Source organism: Myotis davidii, unplaced genomic scaffold (genome assembly GCF_000327345.1).
Source record: "Myotis davidii unplaced genomic scaffold, ASM32734v1 scaffold854, whole genome shotgun sequence".
NCBI classification, from domain to species: domain Eukaryota; kingdom Metazoa; phylum Chordata; class Mammalia; order Chiroptera; family Vespertilionidae; genus Myotis; species Myotis davidii.
Window position 1 is genome coordinate 1,200,062 of NW_006285939.1, and position 1,815 is coordinate 1,201,876.

The 1,815-nt window shown below is 61.5% G+C and overlaps 1 protein-coding gene across 1 annotated transcript in view; it reads right to left on the minus strand.

Annotated features, from left to right (window-relative positions):
- The window catches only part of ARHGAP22 (Rho GTPase activating protein 22), a 156,912-nt gene extending 155,571 nt beyond the window's left edge, over positions 1 to 1,341 (minus strand). The window contains exon 1 of the mRNA XM_015559659.1: positions 724 to 1,341. Within this exon, the coding sequence (XP_015415145.1) occupies positions 724 to 775 (52 nt within the window). The 5' untranslated portion in view covers positions 776 to 1,341. The remainder of the gene's footprint in view (positions 1 to 723) is intronic.
- Between the last annotated feature and the right edge of the window lie 474 nt (positions 1,342 to 1,815).

Below are 1,815 nucleotides of genomic sequence, written 5' to 3' on the forward strand. Positions count from 1 at the left end.
TTGCACACACAGAGCCTGACTCCTCGCCCTACCAACTCCGTGCAGGCCCCGCAGAGGCTGCGCAGGCTGGGCCACCCTGGGTTCGCACCCGTGCTTCCTGGTCCGCTGAGCCGTAGGCTCCCCTGGAATTGAGGAATATGCTGATGCCTGGGACCCGCCCTCAATCAATGAGACAGTGTCCAGGATTTGAAACACCTGGGGTTTTACAAAGCTCCTTCCTGGCTCTAAAGCACAGCCGGGTTCAGGGCCACTGCCTTCCCTTTCCCCGCCGTGTCTGGGATTTCAATCATCACCCGAAGGGGCCAGGTTCCCAGAACCTGAAGCATTGCTGCACAGCCACCTGCGTGATCCCCAGCTGGCACCCCCACCAGAGGGCGTCCCACTATGCTGGGGGCGAAACCCGTCCTCTGGATTTCTGTATGAGCGCCTGGCTGGACTGTTTCCAAACGGGGCCCAGCGCAGCCTGAGGAAGCACAGTCTTCCCCGGAAAGGATGCGCCTTACGCACCTCGGTCTGCACGTCCTCAGAGCCCAGGCTCCGCCAGCCCTGGCCACACCGCAGGCGCTGCTGTCCAGGCGGACCTGGAACCATTCCCCAGTTCGGGGTGCGCACTGCACCCGGGCCAGTCCCGGGGCCCTGGCTGCTCCCAGCCCGCCAGCTGAGAGGGTCCCTCCCAAGAGCAAAGGTCATCTTCCTCCACACAGAATGAAACGGAATTCTTACCAAGATATCTGGCCGCAAATGTTCTTCTTTTGCTGGAGGCCGTGGGCAGCATGGTGAGGGTGGAGCTGCAGTCTACGCACAGGGTCCTGGGGCATCGCTTTTAGGGAGAAGCAGCCACATCCTCAAGCAGACAGGCAGCTGCGTTTGGCAGTGCAGGAGGCAGCATCTCCAGGAAGCGGCTCAGAATGCCCGCCTCGGCGCTTCCTTGGATTTCAAACTAGAGGCCTCGCTGTGAGGAATCTGTCCCCTAAGTGCAAGTGTCCCCAGGGATCGGGGAGGGCCTTGGGCAAGTCACGGGGCCTCCAGTATCAGTTCCTTAAAGGGTGAATGAGAACAGCGATGACAAGGACCATAGGACGAGTGCAGATGGAGCTGGTAAAAGGGCAACGCCTTCCTCACGTGACCTTCGCCACCTGCTGACCGGGACTGGGAAGGACCTGTGCCTTTCTGTGCTGGAAACCGGGCACAGACAGCGATCTCCAACCTGTGGCCTGCCTCCAGAGCCACTCCCACGGTTGCTGCAGGCGCAGTCCTTTCGGTGGACACGGGCCCAGTGCTTTGGCACCCAGGCCGGGCCGCACCCTGATCCACGGGCCGCCACAGGTCTGCTTCTCGTTCCATTCTGGGAACTGGGCATCGTTGACGGTTATAGAAAATCGAAGAGAAACCCTGGTTAGGAGACAGCCAAGTGAAGTCTGTGCAGCTGGCCTCACTGACGTGCTGCTGTGGTTGCACATGTGGAGCTCAGAGGCGGAGGGGCAGCTGCTGGGGGATGACAGACAGACCTTCCTGCCACAGCCTGTCTCCCTGCCTCTGCCCCTGCCCCTGCCCCTGCCCCCGCCCCCGCCTCTGCTATGCTGAACTTGCACCTTGTCTTCCGTTCCAGAACCAACCACTGTTATGCAGATGAAACAAGCACAGCCATGCTCCTGGCTCCTGGTGGTGGGGCCCTTTCCCACCGCAGGGTCCCTCTCCTGGCTGCCCCAGCAAAGTTCCGGCTGCGGCAGCCACCAGCTGCTGGACAGTGCTCAGCGGATAGGCTGCCTGGGGCAGCGCTGTCTTGCTCTAGGCCAGGGGTCCTCAAACTATGGC